General features: G+C 37.5%; 1 protein-coding gene across 1 annotated transcript in view; it reads right to left on the bottom strand.

Annotated features, from left to right (window-relative positions):
• Nucleotides 1-1,419: 1,419 nt before the first annotated feature.
• Nucleotides 1,420-18,027, bottom strand: part of IQGAP2 (IQ motif containing GTPase activating protein 2) — a 37,979-nt gene continuing 21,371 nt past the window's right edge. Inside the window, exons 12-25 of the mRNA XM_010286040.1 lie at nucleotides 17,599-17,762; nucleotides 16,730-16,954; nucleotides 15,985-16,125; nucleotides 15,562-15,646; nucleotides 13,702-13,934; nucleotides 13,077-13,209; nucleotides 11,689-11,791; nucleotides 10,645-10,786; nucleotides 7,182-7,269; nucleotides 6,138-6,350; nucleotides 4,613-4,773; nucleotides 3,659-3,802; nucleotides 2,663-2,771; nucleotides 1,420-2,178 (exon numbers count right to left, since the gene is read on the bottom strand). Of these exons, the coding sequence (XP_010284342.1) occupies nucleotides 2,065-2,178; nucleotides 2,663-2,771; nucleotides 3,659-3,802; nucleotides 4,613-4,773; nucleotides 6,138-6,350; nucleotides 7,182-7,269; nucleotides 10,645-10,786; nucleotides 11,689-11,791; nucleotides 13,077-13,209; nucleotides 13,702-13,934; nucleotides 15,562-15,646; nucleotides 15,985-16,125; nucleotides 16,730-16,954; nucleotides 17,599-17,762 (2,055 nt within the window). The 3' untranslated portion in view covers nucleotides 1,420-2,064. The remainder of the gene's footprint in view (nucleotides 2,179-2,662; nucleotides 2,772-3,658; nucleotides 3,803-4,612; nucleotides 4,774-6,137; nucleotides 6,351-7,181; nucleotides 7,270-10,644; nucleotides 10,787-11,688; nucleotides 11,792-13,076; nucleotides 13,210-13,701; nucleotides 13,935-15,561; nucleotides 15,647-15,984; nucleotides 16,126-16,729; nucleotides 16,955-17,598; nucleotides 17,763-18,027) is intronic.

The raw sequence follows: 18,027 nt of genomic DNA, 5'->3' as shown, positions 1-18,027 counted from the left end.
TCGGCAGGGCCCTAAACTGAACTGGTTAGGAGAAAAGCTTCAAAAGGAATTTAAAGAAATTAAATGGAAATTAGTCCTTGATGTGCACTAGAAGAGCAGGAAGGCCAAGAAATGGTTGGAAAAGGTGAGTGCTAGTACAGACTGTGCCTTTCATACATGTCATTACCTAGGAACCAAATAAGCTTCCTCAAGCTTGTGTACATCAGGAAATAACTGAGGAAGATGCTGTTCGCATTAGAACTAAGCGGTCACTAGATGTGTCAAGTGCATTACACAAAGCAGCACATCCAGGAGTGATTTAATCCCAACAGAGGCTGTGGGACTCTAGTGTGTCACACCAGCAGAACTCAAGGCTTTTGGCACGTTACCTCAAAGGTCTGGTCTTCAGATCAACATCCCATCTGTGCAAACTTACCTGCTCAGCCAGAATTCATCAAAAATATGTGGGGATTAGTTAAGTTTCTTACAAATAAAAAGGGAAACAAAAGATTGTGAGTTTGTGTTCAACTACAATTCACTTCTCTCCTTTGGAAGTAAAATGAAAGTGCTGCTTTCACCTTTCCATCCAGCTATTTCAAGTGAACCAGGGTACTAATATTGCAGCATTTATGTTAAAATGGCTTATACATAACTAGCTAGAAAAATAATGGAAGCTCATAGAAACTGTTCATCTTTTAATTAGGGATATTAGCTGTTTTAAAGTAGTCAAGTGTTCAAATTTAGTGCCATGTATAAATGAATATCTCTAGTAAGTGTAATAATTTTTTCAGCTTGTGTAATACCACAGATCAGTATACCAACTAAACTCATCGTCTGGCACTGAATTTACACCTTCAGAACACCTTACACTGTTTTATTCCTTTATTACCTTCAGACTTAATACTTGTTTAATATTTGCTTTTACAGTGCATTCCAGAATGCTTCACTGTCCATCTTTTAAAATGTTTGTTATGAGGAAAGTGAGTAGGAAATTATTTTCTCTTGGTTTACGTATCTATCACATTACTTACTGTACTGTGCACAATTTTGCTCTGTAGATATAATTGGTAGTTCATCAACAAAATTGTCATCACATACAACGGCATAAAGGCCATCTGGTCTTTACTGCTGAGCAACCTTCCTAAAGTGTACTGTGAGGACAATCAAGCTTAAATTCAATTTTATAAAAGCACTGAAAGAAGTTTTCACTACCATCTGGATTGCTGCTTTAATGATTCTTTTAAATGAAATTTAGGAACCAAGCCAGTTTAATTAGGTAATGTTTATTTTACATAGAACAATCTCCAAAGAATATTAAAAAAAAATCTAAATACTGATTTTATTGCATTTATTTTCTTACAAAAAAAGACAGACAAGCACAATTTATGTATTCAAATACTTCAAACTGAACAACAACTGTTCAGTATTTAAATTTCCCCAATGTCACTCCAAAGGCTGTGAAAGTAGAAAATGTCATTTTACATGAGGCAGTAGTGCATTTTAGTAGGAATGAATCACAAAATATATTTTTGTACAGTAAGAAGTTATTGTCACTTTATAATTACCTATAAAAATTTTTTGAATTGCACAATAAGTTTGCTTCACAATTGACAACTGCCAGAAAATAGGCTTAGTATGTAACTAAATATTTGCCCAAACTATCCCTTAGAAACAAATTAGGATTTCTTTTGGTAAATACTTAAAGTCTAATTAGAACTATATTATATATCTGAAGTCATTTAAAATGTTTTAATAGGAAGGGTTTATATATTCAGCTAAATTCGATTTCTGCCTACCTTAAAATCCATACAACCACAATAGCTGAGTGTCCTAAACAATATTTCGATTTGAAAGTACCAACACCAATGAAATCTGGAACTGTTTAATTTAGTCTATTCCCTATTTTTCTGCTTTGTTAGCAATGCTGAAAAGGCACTGTGTACATTCCTCTGAACATTTGGTGTTTTAGGATTTTTTTTTAAATTAAAAAGCATTTGATGACAGACATCAAACAAATGTTTAAAAGCAAAAAAATACTGAATAGACTTCCCACTGATGGATGTAGTCCATGATATCTGAAGACACTCATTTTCCATAGAACTTCTTATTCAACAAGAATATGAGCAAATTCACATTCACTTTAGCTTTATCGAACATTTTCATGACAGCCACACCTTCATACTGCATCTGAAGCAAATCCTGAAATCAGAAATAAAATTATTAGTCTCTGTTTGAATCCATACCTTACAGCAGCAAGATGGAGTAATTTTCATCATGTGATAACCATCTGAAACTCCAGGTCCTTCACAATTTAAACAGTTACAAGCACCTGTTAGGTTGGTGTAGAAAACATTACATGTCCTCTAGATCCCAAATTGTAGACTGTCAGTAACAGCAAACCAGAAGAAATACTGTTTTCTGTGTATTTTAATTTTATCTTGTTATTTGCTGCTTGCCACTGAATTAGTGTGGCATTTGGTTTCATGCAGTTGTCCTAAAATAAACATTAACCCAACTCCATGCCCAACATCCTACAGAAGTTATATGGTTATTCACCGCATGATCTGCTGCTCTGTGCTGATTGAATAGTTCATAAACACACATGAAAAAAATCTGTAATAGTTTATATTTAGAGGAAATGCAACTGTGACTATATAGCAAAATAACAAAATTCAAACGCTACCTGGAAATGGAGCTGCACCTTTTCCATCTCAACCCCCAAAAATTTTGCTTTGATTTCAAAGTCACCCACTTCTTCTCCAGGTGTGATATCAAACATCACGTTCTTAAACCTCAAACAAAAAGAAGGGTAGTTGATATATAGTACAGGGACATTTTTTGGGGAAAAGCCTGCAGAACACAAAAGAACTTGTACCGTAAGGAGTGTAAATGGTGCCAAATGAACCAGTCCATCCCTACTGCAATGTCTTCTTGGAGACTTTCTGGTGTACGTGTAGTATGGAATACAGAGCTTTCAAGTCTTTTATATAAAAAAAAAGGGGGTGGGGGGGTGGGGAGGGCTATGGGAAGTTCAAGGAGCAAAGGTGACCAAGCGTCCACAGCACAGGAACAGGGCAGCCAGATTTTCGTTCTACCATGCCCGAGTGTCTCCTTGCAGGTGCGTCCTGTAGTTCCAGTCTGCCTCATGTAGCTTACTCTGCCTGAAGAACCCACTTCAACTGGAAAAAAATTGCAACTTGGAAATTTTTTCCATGCAGAAGATGGATGGAAGGGTGCAGAGGATGGAAAATTTTCACAACAGCGGCATCAAAATGGATAGATGCAAAAGGGGTGTTAAGCCACCACATCCATTCATCTTGCCATAGTGAGGAAGTGCAGAAAACCAGGCGTTAACTCAGTTATATGAAAGTGATTGGTCAGTGAATGGAAAAAATAAGTGCTACAACTACTTAATCAGTCATTAGCAGTGAGCATGCTGTTGGACCTGTACTGCTTCCATCCAAGCTAATGCCAAATAGGCTTATTCACATATTTTCCCGAAGTAATCATATAGCAAGGTACAAGGGAAAAAATGAATTACGACAATTAGGCTTTGTCATTCTTCTGAATGTGAAAATCTGAGGTAATTTTAGGTTTGGTAAAATTTTTTTAAAAAAAACAGGCCCCTTAAGAAGCTGTTGGTTAGAAACTGTTCTGAATTGTTTTATACCACACTTACTGGTTGGTTTGAAGATCTTCAATTTCTAGGATTACACCTTTTTCATGCAGTCTTGCAGCTGTGTACTTTAATGAGGCCTGCTTCAGTCTTTTGCTTCCCTTCACCTCTTCTTTTCCATCTAGTTTAATTGACCTTCGTGAATTTCTGGGAAGAGAGCAAGAAAATTTTGATTTATCTACCAGGTCTTCTATACTTCAACTACTCTTCTAGCCATATTTAGCTTTCCTTCACTCTTTGCCTTCTTGAACTCCTGTTAATGAACAGAATTAACATTCAAAACAAATATTTAGAGGGACTTTTAGCATACAGTCCATTGTCTAAACATTTCGGCAATGATTTTGAATCAAAGTTTTTTAGCACTTTAAAACTCTATTGTGAAATGCAACCCTGATCCAAGAGTTCACAATCATCACTTTAAAACAGCATTTGTAAGCATACAGTGACATAGGTGTTAAATAAGGTTGGCCGTTAGAGTTCATTTTTGGATCAATGAGGTATGCACTGGGAAAGGTCCTGTTCATGTCAGTAAAATGTTATTTTGACACTTCAGTGGCATTGGCAAGGGGCCTTGCTCTTGAGTAACTGCATCATACCTGAAAAGTAAAATTCTTTAGGCATTTATTTCCCCCTTTTCCATTCTAAAGACAAAACCCAATCCTTTTGATGAAGGAAGAAAATCAATAATTACTTCCCAAAGCTGCATGACTGCAAACCATGCTTACGGACTGAAAACACATATACATCTCAGACCTCTTTCTGTAAGGCAGCTTTAAATAAATGCAAGACTTTCCTTTCCAGGTTTTGACTCAGGTCACAGTGACCACTCCCATAGACTTTTTATAATCCATGCATTGTCAATCTATTGGAATTAAAACTTTCAACTTCAGATTAACACCTGTTTTCCCTCCCAATAAAACACACTGAAATATTAAAAGACAAGAAGACACAACTCACTTTCTTGTTAAGTTGTCTAAACAAGTTTTTATATAGGTGTTGTAATAATTAATTTGTTCTTCGTAAAATGCTGTCTTGGAGTTAAGTGCATTCAAAGTCTGCTGGAGTTTCACCAATTCTGCTTTTCGATGATGTCTGTATCTTCTTTGATTCCGGATATCCTAAATAAATTTGTTAGTGTAATTGATTTCTAATTTGATATTTTAAAAAGTATCAGCTTATTACCATTCAGATCTGTAATTGCACAACCTGACTTAATTACTGGGAGAAAGCATGAACTGTCATGTTGGTTCTCACAAGAATGGTACCAGTAGCAAGTACTACATTTTACATGACTGTATGGAAGACAGCAATCACATTGCTACTTATGGTTACAAGTGGTGGTATCTTGAACTCTGCTACAGTCTCCAGACCACGTGTCCTGTGACAGACACAGAAGTCATAAGGAAGAGGTCATCTTCATGCTATAAATGGAAGCTCTCTCATAGCTAGCTTCTGGTTAGAGGCCTAAGAAATGAGAAATTTGGCTTCTACTAGGTAAGAACTAGCTACTGCTAAACTAGAGCTTGAGTTGAAGGTAGTGGTTGAGTTGAGGTAGTCAAAGGTAAAATAAAAGCAAGTTCCAGTCCTAAGGCTCATCCCAATCTTCAGATTGCCTTAACATCTCAAAACAAAGCACCTAGGCTTACAGATAAGAAATAAAAAGAATGGGGCACTGAATACCTACGTAGAATGGTTTTGTCTCAAATAGAAGCAGATGCAGGCACCTGAACTGAACAGGGCTTTAAAATGGCACTTCAGAGTAGATGCAACATGACATACTTAGCTGACATGAGTAATTTACTCATTTATGTATTCAAATATATTTGCAACTTCAAAAAAACTCACTCATGTGAGCTATGAGTAATCCACTCATGAGTAATTAAAGATAATCCAGTATTACTCCTGAGTCATTAAAGATAATCCCATACACTCAAATTCTTACAGCCAGTATTGGGTGTGGATTTGGAACAGGATTTGCTGATTTGTGTACAACAGGCCTGATGCTTTATCAACCCCAGAATGGGTACCGCACTGGCCCACTATTCTCTGTGTGTCCTGCCCAACCACTGCAGATCAGTGTTAATAGCAATCAGAGAATATACTGTGGTTTTTAAAGTGTTTTTAAACTTTACCAAGATTACATTAATTATTAATTGAAACACTGATGGGTAATTCTGGTTCCTTTTAAAATATAAAAAGCTACACTGAAACACATTGCACTGGTGAAGTTAAAACAGCATCAGTATCAGCTCTGGGTAACAAAGTCTACAGTTGTACGTTATTCAGCTCAGGTAGTGATGCATGCGAGTATTTTCTTTCACTTATTTTGTTAGCAAACAAAAATGATTTGGTTCTTATGTGGATACTTCAGCAATTTAGTGTAGCATTCTCTGAAAAAAGTATATTATACATCTTTAGCTGGAATGGATTTAGGCTAGATGCCTCAAAACCATCAATACACCAGGAAGCATGTTCCATTTACCTTAGCAATCTCATTTATAATTTCTTGGTACTTAGTTGCTGAAGACACTAGTCCTGCTTGTTCCAATGTCCGGAGATTTCTCTGAATTTTCCTTTTCTTTTGTTCTATTGGTAGCTGCCCATCTTCAAAAATAGACTGACTGTGCTTCATTTTCTCTGGAGTTTTGGAATCTAATATGGCACGTTTTTCTACAAGTTTTGAGTGCTCGGATTCCTGGGTTAAAAAAAAAAATCCAGAATGGTTATTTTCCAACTCATGGTAACAATTAAATACACTGAATTCTCAAAGCAGATTATCAAGAATCATGGTGCAGGCTTTATTTGTATCGTCTTACCACATGGTCTGAATGTGCTCCATTTACTATGCCTTTTGACATGCCTTAAGTAAACTAATCACAACACCTAGATATGTATTTCAATTAATCAAAACATGTCTAAAATCAGCTAGATGACTCAATGACTTCACTTAGTTATGGGAAGACCGTCCAGATCTCACAGGTGTCCCCTCCATATGCACACATCGAGGCAAGCTAAAATGTGCACATTGAGATGTAGCTTTGTATGTCAGTATCTACAGGGAAGTCTTCAACTGGGAGCTCTTCCCACTCAATTCCCATACCAAGGGCAGCAGCAGTTTCTCAGGCAGTTGTTTGCTTGTATTCCTTAAGCAAATAAACTAGGTGTCAGGGAACTTGAATTAAAATACTGAAGTTCATGAGAGAAAAAAAAATATCTAGCAGAAGGATTCACCTCAGGCTATTCGATTGTATTATAACATAGGAGAGAGAAGACCCTGTTTACAAAAATGTAAAGAAAACAATATTATTCTAGCTGTGCTAGCTGACAGCAAAACTTAATTTTTCTTCTTCTCTGAAGCTGTTACTAATTATACAGTAAAACAAAATTTGCAAGTCTCACATTTTGAAGGCTTTAGATCTGAATAGTCTAGAAACCAGCAACAATTATTTAATTGTTATAAAGTGGTGGAGAAAGCTGTAATAAAATACGTACTTTCTTCCCTATTCAGGCACAGTATAGCACTTACCTGTTGTGCAGTGGCTGGTGCTTCTAATATTTCTATGAGTGTATCCCCTGGCTGTGTTCGTATCACATCCACAATAAGTCTTTTGGTCCTTTTAAAAAGGATATATGGACATTACAAAACAGTTGTCACTGGATCACTTGTGCATTTCGTTTCTTCAACAGTAAAACTAACAAGCTTCCCCCTTTATTATGGATCCTTGGTAGTGTTTTTATTTTGTATTTTTTTGTTTCAGAGCTTCCATTAATAATGTCAAACATCTGGCTTCTACCCAGGCCTGACTGGAGAAATAGATGCATACTTTCCCCCTTATTTTACAAAAAAGTTAACCAAAGGGTTAAATACAAAGTGGAAATGCTCTCAAAACTGCTGAACTTCTGACGGAGTTTTACATCTGACACAGTGCATTTACCCACACCGCTTAAGGGCAGACATTTCTCTAGTAGCAACAGACAAGGAGCATTTCCTTGCTAAAAAAGGGAAGCTGCTACACCCTGATATGTAAACCAGTTCTTTTTTTGGTAAGAATTTGTCTCATTCCTTCTGCCTCTTCATCCATAATACTTCCAGGAACATCTTGCTACAGAATTCTGTTAATTTAGAGGACATGGTTACAAATAAGATACAACTCGTTATTCTTAAAAATTAACAGAAACTTGAAGATGCAGCTTAAGTTTCCCAGGAAAAAGTCTAAATATGATCAAGGCTTCTGCAATAAAACGTCATGACTTGGTTTAAAATGATAGTTTACTTATGTAAAGTTGGGAATTTTGTTGGTGTTTTCAAGACTAGAAGTTTTGATAAAAATGCAATGAAATGGGACAAAAGGTTTACTCCTATACAGGCAACATTACCCAAAACCACTGAGTATTTGGGTATGATCCAAGCTTCCATGGAAGGGGCAGCAATGTAAGAATGACTGACAGCACAGGCAGACCTGCAGCACTGCTCCTTCCATGGTAGGAGGCAACCTGCTAAACCTCCTGCAAACTAGTTTGCTCATCAGAGCTGCTGTTAATCATACTGAGCAGTTCCAGCACATCCAACAGCTTCTGAAGGACTGCTCTTAAGTGTTATTTTTCCTTCACAAGCTCTCTTGGAATCCCCTCCAAGGATTCCTGACAGAAAAAAAAACAAAACAAAACCAAAATGAACATATACTCCTCCCTCCCCACCCCCCAAACAGATAGGTTTCCTAAAGTCGATTCACTTGGGGTGCATCAACATATTGCTGACTTTCTCTGCCTGACACAACCTTTGTCAGTCTTTGGTGGTTACCACCACAGTCTACAGAAACATATGTGGGGAGGCGTTATGGTTTCATGCATTGCCTTAGAAACAGGTGCTATACGGCTGATAAAACACAAGGCTGATTTCCACTTCCTCTCCCCGCACACCAAGCCTGCTCAGCTCTGCCGTCTTCCAAAAACACCCCACTTGGGGCTCGACGCCTCCCCCCTTCACCAGCCACTTGGCACCTGCGCACTCAAACCACACAGAGCGGACGCCTTGCATAGAGTCTTGTAGACAGGGGTACCAGCAAATCTTAAGGTTCACCACAGAAGCCTTAACAAAACAATTGAAAAGGCAAATATATTGATATTTCTATAGAGGAATAGAGAAGTCTTCTTTCTAAAGAAGACTTGTAATAGAAGTCTGACAAGAAGACTTGTTAGAAGTCTTCTAAGCAAGACTCAGGTCACTTGTAGAGGAACACGGAACACTCAGTGAACCAGCCGTGACGTGAACTTTATCCAGGTGCCCAACATTTCACGGCTGCAGTACAAGACTTCCCAGCAGCTGAGGTAGGAAAGCTAATTCTCTGTATTTACACATCTCATGTGTAAAAGGTAGCGGTAGGTATTTTAACTTCTGTTGTTGCTGCAATTTAACACAGGTTGTTAATTATTCTATCAGATTATTTGCTATTTTTCCTCAATTTCCTCAAAATATGGAAAATATTACTTGAAAGCACTTATGTGATAGAGAAGTTAAATTCTTTTGTTATTTCTCATGCTATTGTTTCAACATATTTCCACACAGTGCGGAGGATTAAAGACATTTCTTTTGGCCTCGATATTGCATATTTTTAGAGATTCCATTAAGGGGTAGCTTTTTACTCCTACACAGAGGGGGGAAAAAAGGACAAAAGGCACAATTTTTTTTTTTTTTTTTTTTTTAAACAGGGCAGTGGCAGGCATATCCTTATTACAAAACCAGCCTTGGAACAGCTCTGGAGACTTGGTCTCTGGCATACCAAGTAACTAATACCGTTTCTATTCGACACTGTCATTGCAGTCCCTTTAGTTTAGATCTCAAATTGTATTTGATAACAAGTTACAGAATAACACCAAGTGTTTTCTTGTTGAAGATTCAGATCAATTGTGCACAACCGCAATGGAAAAACTCCACTTCCTTTTAGGATAAATAGTAAGAATTTTCTTGCACTTAAAAGTCTAAATTAGATTTTTTTTTTTTTTTTTAGCCTAAACAGTCATTTATGGCTTTTGTAGAAATTACACTACTCGCTACTGACATTATAGCCAAGAACTTTCTTCAGAAGCAAGACTTCACATATTACCTCATAAACTCAGTTTACTGATTTTTTTTTTTTAATTTGGAAAAAGATGCTAAGAGATTAGAGTTGAATTACAGCCTGTATCTATACTCTTGGTGCTTGCAAAGGTGTAAAATCATTATGCTATATTTCCCTTTAAAGTGAACTTCTAACCTTCACATTTGTGGGGTAAAAATAAACATAGTAACAGAGAGCAGGGTCCCATTCTCCTCCTTGTGCAGGAAGCACCAGGATCTTGGATAACCCAATCCTTGTTCTGGACCTCTTGAAATAACTTCAAAAGAGAGATGCCAATAATTTGATATTAAGTGCTTTTATAAAAATATTTTTTACTGTAAAGTAGCCTATATCTGAGGGTATCCCAGTAGCCATTTCTTCATTTGCTCAGCAAACAGAAGCAGCATAATTTTCTTTCCCTGGATAAAAGCTTGCACTATCCCTGCGGAAGTGACAGTCGCGTCCTGTTCAAATGCCTGATGGCAGTACAGCAGCGAAGTGTTTTTCTCTGAGGAGTGGGCAGCGTGATACTGTCCATTCCTTACAAGACTCGACAGCTTTTCATCTCTGCTTCCCCAAGGCTGTGGTGTTTTTGAAGCAGAATGCTTCTACAACTTCATAGAAAAGTACCTACTAGGTTAGACAGTGATGTAGTTATGGTCCAAAACACAAATGGCAATATGTTTATTTTAATGTGAGCTTTCTGGAAGAATTGACAGTTTCTCTGACTTTTTGCAAAAGTCTGAGTAGTACTGAACACAAACTGGCTTTTGAAAACTAAGTGCACTCAGCACCTCAAAAATGCACTTAGACAGGGCAGCAGGCTGGAAACAACTTTCTTTTTTTTTTAAAGAAGCATAGCCAGAATATAGGTTTTTGAGCAAAACTTACTGTATCATCAGGCTTTTGAGATCCTGATCTTCACCTTCTCGTAACTCATATTTGCTTGTTAGAGATAATGAAATCTCTGTTTTTGCAAGTTGATTCAGTGTGCTTTCCCTGTTGGGGTCATTGGGATCAACAGCTCCTTCCCCTGTAAGGAAACATCTTTTACTTCAAGTTTGCCAACTTTGCCATGATTCAATGCATGAAGCAAACAAGAACCTAGATAAATCACTAAATTATCAGAAATACTAAGTTTATTAAATAGCACACCCATTCCTACCATTTAGAAGCAGTCTTTTTTTTGGACAATGAACAAGCAAAACCATCAGCCACCTACTTATAAGCCCACTTAGAATATCTTGGATATGCCACCAATTCTTGCTTTTCAAGCTACTGATGTACAAGAGACTCGCATATCTTCTTCTCAAAGAAGAACACAAACAATTTAACATCCTTTATCCTAACATGCAGTGATTGTGAAAAATGAAAGAGTAGCAGCTATGTTAACATGCTCTTCACTTGGAAGCTAATATTATCCATGACATCCCAGCTACTTTCTAAACAGTTCACATCCTACCACAATTAAGGCAAATTAAGTATCGGTCACATTTCTTCCTTATAACTTTCTAATAAAGTTGCATAATTTTTAGGACTTCATTTTTATTTGGATAATTAAGTGTCAAAATTAAAAATGGCTGTTCTAAGAATTCTCTGTAAACTTTTTGTAAGTTTCTAGCCAACACTAGCATATCTCAAGACCAGGTTTTTAAAAATCATTTGTTTTCTATCTGCAATTTGAGCACAACTGGATTATTCTGCTTGAAACATTATTAATGTTTGTATTTTGAATCACATCATTAATCTTGCGAGAGAACATTGCAATTAGAAAGCTCAACTATAAAGAACGATGTTACAAAAAGTGTTCAGAAAATAATTCTAGAGTAAATGAAGAATCTGTCACTATGAGAGGCACGAGAGTATTTAAAATCAAGCCGCCATTTAATTATGCCCCTAGAGTGAAGTTATGCATAAAGATGAAAAACAGCATACCAAGGAAAGACTCCACATCAGGAACAGGTCCCAGCCCTTCCAGCAACTCGTTCAGCAGATCATTTGGCTCAGTGGCAATGGCATCCTGGTGTTCTAATAGTAGCTATAAACAAATGTAAATGAAGTCATCATCCAGAAAAGCCCCAAAACCCCAAACATTCCTAGTGTCTTTATAATTGTAAATAAATCTGGAGAGTAAATGCTGAAAAACACAGACCTAGTGTGATCAGGATTACAGAGGACCCAAGGACAGGAATCATTTTCAGTTCTGGACTATTCTTGCTGTAAGACAGCTTGCTGTGCTTACATCTTCTTGACTTCCTTTGTTTGGCAATTTACTTTCATTAAATTACTTGATATTTTGCAGAGTGTTTTATAAGGTAATATAAAATTGCACAGTAATACTTTGTCACATTAGGATCAAATAATGTATTGGACATACAAGAGACCCACTAAAAGGAATATTTGACCAAGACTAGTGTTTAAATGTAACCACTGATAAGAAACATGCAGGCATAGGTCTATGCCTTAAAAAATTAAGCGTCATAAAGTCTGTTACGTATATAACAGACAATCCAGGAAATGTTTTTAGCAGACTAGGCTATTAGTTTTTACTTGAATAAAGCTAACTTGTGATGTGGTGTACTGGGATTTGGGTATTCTACCTTTTCCATAGTTTATCTGGCAATATTTGTGGGAGGTTCCTTGTGGGTCTTGCAGGCTTTTTTTTTTTTTGGGAGGGGTGCACATGTGGTGTGTATTTGGGGGCTTTATTTAGGGGTGGGGGGCAGGGGACAGTTTGAAAGCCAGGAAACATACTAATAGCCCAGCTTGAGGAGGACCATGTGGTAGACATTTAACTTACACCCTAATGAGTCATACTACAGACTGCAGTCAATCTGTTCTTTACCCACGATAAAAAACTGGCAGAATGCCACAACTTCAGTCCTTCTAAATCAGATGTCTGCATCTGTTTCTAACAAAACATATGACAGAATGCAAGAATCATGAAGTACACTGAATTTTCCTCTATTCGCAGAGACAAAGGACCTTCTTCAAATTGATGTCACTTTCTTAGCCAAGACAGGAAAGTATTTGTAAGTATAAATAAGTTAGAAATGTCACACTAAATGAGAAAAAAAATGTTCCTCCCTCCCAGCAGAAAATGTTATATTGTAATTGTTATTCAAGATTATGCTTTTACATGGAAGCAATCTTCTAGGAAAAATGAAATCTAATACTCAATTCCAGACCATTTCAGAAATGAACTGAGGAAATTATTTCAGAAGGAAGAACAAACATTAAGCCTTCCCCAGAGACTGTTTGTTGTGAGTATGTCATAATCTATGAACTTCAGTCTGTTGACTAGTATATTTTCGTTGACTTACTGAATGAGTATTGATAATTTCTTCAATGGAGATATATATGACAGGTTTGCTAAGGGTAACCATGTCAGAGTATTCATCAATATTGAATTTCTCCTCTGGTTCAGGAACATCACATGCTGCTTGAAAAAAATTCCTGACAGAAAATGAGAAAGACTTCAATAATTATCCCCTATAAACTTACTTTAGTTAGCCTGTATAAAAAGAAAATCACAATCAAGACTTTGACATACATTATATTTCTCTTATAATCTGCAGTCTACACTTAGTGTTTGCAGGAATCTTTTGGAGGCAATACATTTACATGTCAATACAAATGACGAAGCATTCCATCTTTCCGGGACAGCTGGTGGAAGATTGTTTTGAAGGTGTTTTTTCCTCCTTGTTGAATAAGGAGTGATAACTTGGTCAATTTGAAACACTTAGAGAAGTCTGTATTTAATGCTCTAGAAGTTACAGAAGGATTCCCACAGAAAGACCCTCCAGTTTCATGAGAATTTCTCTGTGGCATACCACGTGTAATTTTTAGTTCTGAGCAGGGAATTCTTATAAGCAAGGAGTCTACCTGCCTTACTCATCACAGAGGAGAGCTCTTACTGTGTAGGTATTTGTGAGAGCTTTTGCATACCTGAACTTCTGGTATGTCTGTGAGAGGTAAGTGTTCATAGATGATAAATGTTCACTCTCTCCTTCAAAGAGTTTGTTAGAAGCAGCGTGCTGAAGGACTTTTGCCACACAGCCTAGGTTCCTCCTCTGGTCAGGGTGTATCTGGCCCCCAGCTGTCATATCAATTATATCAAAACCATCAGGAGCAACAATGGCAGGGTTCATGTAACGATAGTACAGGAGGTTGCCAACAATCTGAAAGAAAAAAATGAAGAGATCTTCCCTTAGCATACAGTAATTACATTTTACAAAACATCATTAATCATTTCTACTTCTGAATTAGACTGTAGGAACCAATGCTAGAAGAACCCCAAAGACATACGTGTTACCTATGTGGCTAACTGAAAGAGCCTGTGGTCTTGTGTAAGATGTGCCTCTTAAGACACCTCTGTGAACATCAGTTATGGACTTTTACAACTACATTTCAATTTGTTCCTGGCTTTAGGTCAGCTAATGCAAAGCATTGAGTTGAACAAAGACAAATAACTCTTCTTTCTCCTAGGTTTTGAAAGGTTCAGCTCCAAAGGCTCATTCTCTGAAGTGGTACAGATACCTGCCAGCATTTAATGCATTCGTTGACAAGGGACCCATTGTTTCTCATGAGGACTGCACACAGCCCTAAAAGACTAGAGAACAGATTTTCCAAACTGCAATTTCTGTAATGATGTTACAGTCATTTGTGTTGTGCAGATGGTGGCTTGAAATCATTCCTTATCTCAGAAACAGGCAGGACTTTTCTTTCTGCAATTTGCCTCCGCTTATGTGCAGTCACTTGCAGAACTTCCAACTTACACATTTAAAGGCTTTCAATTGGGTGCCTTGTGCTCCATTTGCTACTTATCTTTTTTTTCGCTTAAGTTGAGCAGTGTCTTAATCTGTATTGCTGGAGTGATGGGCAGAAGTACCCCATAAATGCCGCTTGCAAGGATTTCCAATGCATTGTTAAAACACACAAAAGCAGAATTAATTTTTCAGCTGAGGAGTCTGAAGTTCTCTATGCACTGGGAGATTTTTTAAAAAAAACACTGAACAGTATCTTTTTTGAAAAGTAGTAGGGAAATCCTACTGAAATGAATACCTTGTAATTTTAGAACCATTTCATTAAACACTAATGAAAGTACCTTTATTGAAGTGCAAACACTTCTAATCTGGGAGTTGTCAGTCTCTCAGCTGTCTGGAAGACTCATGGAGCAATTCCCTTAAGCCCTCTGAAGAGGCACCATGGCCGTGGTAGGTTAGTGATGGCCAGTTTGCCAGTACCATGCTTATCACTCACACGTCACTTTTCAGTCTGTACAAATGTCATTCCTACAACTTTTACAAGCATCTTGAATAAGTGTGATGGAATTATCTAGTTGTAATTAATTTTTAGAGTCCTTCTTCTTTGTATTTAGATTATAATATTAATGCAGTTTAAAAAAATGTGTTATTTTTTACTATGTTAACAACTTCAGGGCGGGGGGGAAGAGAATAGCACAGTGTTCTCCATGAAAGCATTGCTGGTGGTAAAGACCACAGTACAAAACCAAAACCCAAGATGATTCAGATAAACTCCAACCCTCTAAGAACAGTTACTATCCAAACCAGGTTGAGCACAGTCTTCCATAAGAATTGCTGAGCACCCAGATTAAGACACCTAGGCTGTGGCAACCTTTCTCCTTTCCCTTCTCCTCCCTTTCTACCACACCTTTGCAACCCAAGTGGTGCCAAATTCTTTCACTAAATGCTGGTATTCTCAGTTCCTTAGAATGCTTAGTGTTAATAAAAATCCCCTGTGGCATTAAAGGAGCAAACGGCTGGCAGCTTGCCCTCAGAAGTCTACCTTTAATAGTTCATCTTCTGTTGCATCTGGGAACTTCTCATGGAGCGAGCTCTTCAGAACTTTGGCTATATATCTCATTCCATAACTACATATAGAACAGATGAAAAAGAAAAATATTGGAAAAGCTTAGGTGAAGCACAAAATGCACATTTTAGCCAGACAAGTTATGGGCTTTTTCCCCAGCCACTTAAAACACAAAATGAGATAAGGGAAAATACAAAAAGTTTCAAGTACAAGGAGACATTCACCAGGCTGCTACAGTAGAGTAGGACAAGTAGAGAAACCACTCCCTCTACTGGGAACTCATTTGAGAGACACTTATCACAAGTCATGTAATTTGAAAGGATCACAGTCACCGAGTTTCAAGTAAAACTTCACTGTGCACATGAACTGCAACTTGAAGAGTCCTAACTCAGCACTTACGGCATCATATTGAGAGAAGAGAATATGGATGTGAGAACTTTGTCAGTTACTGCTCGCAAACTCTGAATCGATGATTCCAGTTTATTGACCACTTCTGTGTGTGTTAATGCTTGTTCTGTGGTTACATCGTATGGCAATTTGCTGCAAAGCAAACAGATATTAGACCAGACTAAATGTATTTGAGAATAAGATTCACTTTTTGGCTTCATAAGGGCCATCAGTGAGCTGAAAAAACGCATCAGACAAATACAGTTGAAGTCGGGTAAGTAACAGCAGTCTCAGATGCATTAGCTTCCTTTTTTTGGAGGAACTTTATTTAGATGGGGGTGCACACACCATCATGTACCTTCCCTTAATTACAAAAGGGGAATCCTAATTGAAGGCATGCATCTTCACATCCCCGGCCCAGCACAGCTCCTTGAAAGCCTGGGACACTACTAACATGCTATTCTAAAAAGTGGGAAAAGCCTATAAATTCTTCCATGGAAGAGTCTACTACACTCCTAAAGATTAAGTAATTGACTTTCAAAGTTCATGAGCAGAAAAGCAATCCCTTTGTTGTTCAGAACAGGTTAAAGTACCTGTTTTTGAAGCACCTCTCCCCCAAAACTGTCATTGTGCTGCAGGAAGATGTAGAAGGGATGCACAGGCCCGAGTGCAATTTGTCAGAGAAGGAAAGGGAGAGCAGAACTGAGGGATTCTTCAAATACTTAAACGGTACAATATGTCCAGCTTCCTCACACACCTGGCCTCACCGGTCTGCATTTCTAGCTGGTTCACCCATGACTTGTACACATCCACGGGACTAGTGTTGATTATGAGGGACTTGTCCTCCATGATCTCCTTCACCACCGGGGCCAGGAGCTGGCGCAGAGTGTTCTGTCCACGAGCACCTCGATTGAAACTGACGACCATCTTAATGACAGTGGGGTTTCCAGTAACGATATCCTGTATCTGGTCTACCTTAGAGCTGTATCAAGAACAGAAGAGTTCTCAGATCTGGCTTTTGTATGCAGTTACCCATGCTTTCAAAACCCACACTTTTTAAATTATCCTATTTCTATGTTGAAACATGTTTATACATTCTATTTCTTAGGCCTTCATATAAAACAAGATTATAGAAACTATCTGAATTCTGTGTGTGTTATAATAATGTCCCTGGAACATAGCATAATGTCAGCTAATATATACCTGATTCAGGCCCAAATACCTGTTCAGCAAATACTTGTTAAGGGCATAAAATAATATTTTGTTTCAAGACAAGCCACCACTCTCCACTTACAGAACATACATAAAGAATAGATTTTCTCCACCCTTAAATAATCAAGCACAAAACCAAGAAACCCTAGCATCTATTTTTTCCAAGTGATTTTTTCGTACAAAAATATTGTCCACCATAGAAAGATTTGTTCTGAATTGGAAATAACCTGAGATAATGCATAAGTTTCCCTGGAAAAAAATTTTTCCTAGTAATAAGAATATGTATACAATTTTACTGCAGTTTAAAGATTAACCATCGAATTCTTTTAGGTATGAAAATTTTTTTAGGTATGAAGTATTCATTGAACTGTCAGCAACACAGATTAACTAAAACCCTCTTGTGAGTCCACGTACTTTATCTCCTCTTCTAGAGCAGTTTTGAAGAGTTTGAGAAGCAGATATTCTTCTCGCTGATTGGAGGCATAGTTGTATAGAGTGAAGATGACTGTATCCATAAACTTGGTTGATTTGTTTTGTGGCATCTGGAAAATCAGCTTTGCCAGATACGTGGGATTAGTCTACAAAACAAACAAATTACTTAAATACTACTGTTCAGGACAAACTACCCCCAACTGGGGGGGCAGCTCTCCATTTTTGTTAACACCAAAAGCATTTATGTTGATTGCCAATGTCAATTTTCCACACTGGCTTTACTTTTTTCCAAATCCTAATGCATAAGAAACACTGAATACTGCACAATTAGATATCTGTGAGTAGCACCAGTAAGTATTTTATTCATAGTCTTTGAACAGTGCCTCTGTGCATCAAGTCTATATATCCAAT

Source organism: Phaethon lepturus, unplaced genomic scaffold (assembly GCF_000687285.1).
Source record: "Phaethon lepturus isolate BGI_N335 unplaced genomic scaffold, ASM68728v1 scaffold29064, whole genome shotgun sequence".
In the NCBI taxonomy this organism is placed as follows: Eukaryota; Metazoa; Chordata; class Aves; order Phaethontiformes; family Phaethontidae; genus Phaethon; species Phaethon lepturus.
This window is presented reverse-complemented; position numbering and strand designations above follow the sequence as displayed.